We start from the raw sequence: 3,100 nt of genomic DNA on the forward strand, positions 1-3,100 counted from the left end.
ATATTAAAAATGACAATAATACGAAACTATTAATATTAATGATTATGGAATTAACAGTAATAATAGTACTAGCAATGATTATGATAATGATAATAATGATACGATACTACAACTGATATTGATAATGATGGCAATAGTAATAATGATAATAATAATGGTGATGATTATAGTAATGATAATGGTAATAATGATTATGGTAATGATAATAATTCAATTATGATAATGATACTACTACTAATAATAATAATGATAACACTAATGTTAATAAAAACAATGATGATAAAGATGATAATGATAATAATGATAATGATAATAATAACGAAAATGATAATGATAATAACAATAATGATAATGATAGTAATAATAATGACAATGATAGTAATAGTAATGATAATGATAATAATAATGATAATGATATTAATAATATAAATTATGATAATGATAATGATAATAATGATACTAATAATAATAACAATAATAACAAAAAATGATGATTATAATAATAATAATGAAAATGATAACGATAATGATAAGGATTATAATGATAATGATGGTGATAATGATGACCATGATAATAATTGTAATGATTATAATAATAATGATAATGATGATGATAATAATAATAATAATAATAATAATAATAATAATAATAATAATAATAATAATAATAATAATGATATTAATAATAACAGTGACAATAATCGTAAAGAAAAAATAATGATAATAATGATAATGACAATAATAATAACAATTACAATAATCATAATGAAAAAAATAATGATAATAATGATAATGATAATGTTAATAATTATGATGATGATAATGATAATAGTGATAAAGGTAACAATGATTATGATAATGATAATACTAATGATAACAATAGTAATAATAATGATAATAATAATAATCATCATCATCATAATAATAACAATGATATTAATGATAATAATAATAATAATAATAATAATAATAATAATAATGATGATAATAATAATAATGATAATAATAATAACAATAATAATGATGATAATAATAATATAATAATAATAATAATAATAATAATAATAATAATAATAATAATAATAATAATAATAATAATAATAATAATAATAATAATAATAATAATAATGATAACCAATGACAACGTGGAAGATATTGATAATGATACTAACAACATCAATTGAATTAAAGAAATATAAACAATAGTAGTCATAAAATGCAATGATAATTGAAATTATTATATCAATGAAAATTAATCATATTCGTAAAATAAAGTAAATAATGAGGAAACTATGTAAAAAATGATGTGATGATAGTTGTTAAAAAATTGTTCTCTATTTTTCATCGACTCCACCCTTTGCTCCTCTTCCTTTCCATCTGCTCCAGTTATTTTTTCGTCCACTCTCTCTTCTCTCTTCTCCAAATCGAGTGACGTCTCACAAGAAAAACAAAGCCGAAATAAGCCAACTTGGCAACTCTAGCGCCGCGCAGAACGTCGACGCCAAGACCTAAATTCTTTCCCCCTAATAATTATGGCATAATATTCCCACCTTCGAAGTTATTCACGAACTTTATAACTCTTGTTAAAGACACCATTGACATATATACCTTGAAAAGATACATAAACCAACGAGAACTTAAGAAAAAGGCCGAAATGCAATTCTGAGTGCCCCTCTTGTCTAAGGCAACCCCGAAGAGGCTAGAGGATCGACGTCGAAGTGCGAGACTGCGAGTCGACAGTGTGTAATTTGTGACCGTGAGTGAGGGATGTGAGCCATCATGATTTTCCACATACTGGTTGTGGTTGGGACGCTTCTGGCCACAGGGAACACCCTCAACACAGTGCTCAATGTGGAAGAAATTACGTCCATCCATTACGCTGTGGATATCATTGAACAGCCGGTGTCCAGAGAACAGGTGAACAATATTACCTTTTTATTCTGCCTTGTATGATTTTCCACATATTTCCACCCCCAACGGCTTGCTAGAGATGTGGTGAATATTTGTCACTCTTCTGGAAAGTCCTTGTTGATATTTTCCTTGTTTAATTTCGTTGTGTTTCAAGTGGAACACAGTGATCACTTAAATCATTTTTCCCTTATTTACTCCAACTATTTTATATTTTGTATAAGTAGAAATCAGATTAAGGTGTTAATAGTTCATGATGAAGGAAATTTAAGTTGTATATTTGTTACCTGAGAAGCAGTCAGAGCAGTCATCTTTTCTTCACCTATGGTTATGTTTTTACATCTGATCTTGTTCCTGATCTTGATTAATTTGTGTTTCCAAGATAGCTTAAAAACACTGAAAAAATATTCAGGATTCCTCTTATACTATCTAAATCTATAGAAATTATGCAGCGGAAACCCCCCACTGTCCACAAGGTTTGCCTTGATAGTAGGGGAGGGAAATTATGGGATAAGCTATGAATAATATATACTAAATACAGCACTAGGTATAAGTCAAAGAGGTAGAGGTTGAAGACCGCGGCGCACGTAGATAGAGGAAAATGGATACTACCATCTTATAGAGTGGAAGAGTAGGATTCAGCATAGTTTATGCTGCAGTGGCCTCATAGTCACCGCTACATGATGAAAATATACTTTGGGATCACCAGTCAGATTCTATGTCCCACATCTTGTTTGCCTTCCAGGGTAGGGGTTAGGGGTGGCAGCCCCCCAAAGGATTTTTTGTTGTCTAAAGCAGGGGTTAGGGGTAGTGGCCCACCATGGGGTATTGGAGAGAGCACAGACCCCTTCCTGATATGCGGTTATCAGCACCCAGTCCATTATTTATCGAGATAGTAACTAATTCAGTGTGCAATATTATTGTAGTGATGCATTTAGTGTATGCTATTGATATTTTACCCCACAATTGCCTTGGTATCTGCTAGGGGGGTCAAGAATGTTGGGGGGTTTCCTTAGCAAATGTCCTACATATGTGGGCAGTAGAGGCTTAGAGGAATCCATCAATACTATTTTCATCATGATTGGTCATGCTGGGGTATTGTAAACAATCACCAAATGCTATTTCTAAGTGATTTATAATTACAGTAAAACTGGAAATTCCTCACTCATTTTTTCGTTTCTTTAATTGACTA

General features: G+C 29.8%; 1 protein-coding gene across 1 annotated transcript in view; it reads left to right on the plus strand.

Moving 5' to 3' along the window:
- Positions 1-1,466: 1,466 nt before the first annotated feature.
- Positions 1,467-3,100, plus strand: part of LOC138860902 (protein OS-9-like) — a gene marked incomplete at its 3' end in the record, with an annotated part of 14,382 nt that continues 12,748 nt past the window's right edge. The window contains 1 exon segment of the mRNA XM_070119437.1: positions 1,467-1,917. Coding sequence (XP_069975538.1) covers positions 1,780-1,917 — 138 coding nt within the window.

Source organism: Penaeus vannamei, unplaced genomic scaffold (assembly GCF_042767895.1).
Source record: "Penaeus vannamei isolate JL-2024 unplaced genomic scaffold, ASM4276789v1 unanchor214, whole genome shotgun sequence".
NCBI lineage: Eukaryota > Metazoa > Arthropoda > Malacostraca > Decapoda > Penaeidae > Penaeus > Penaeus vannamei.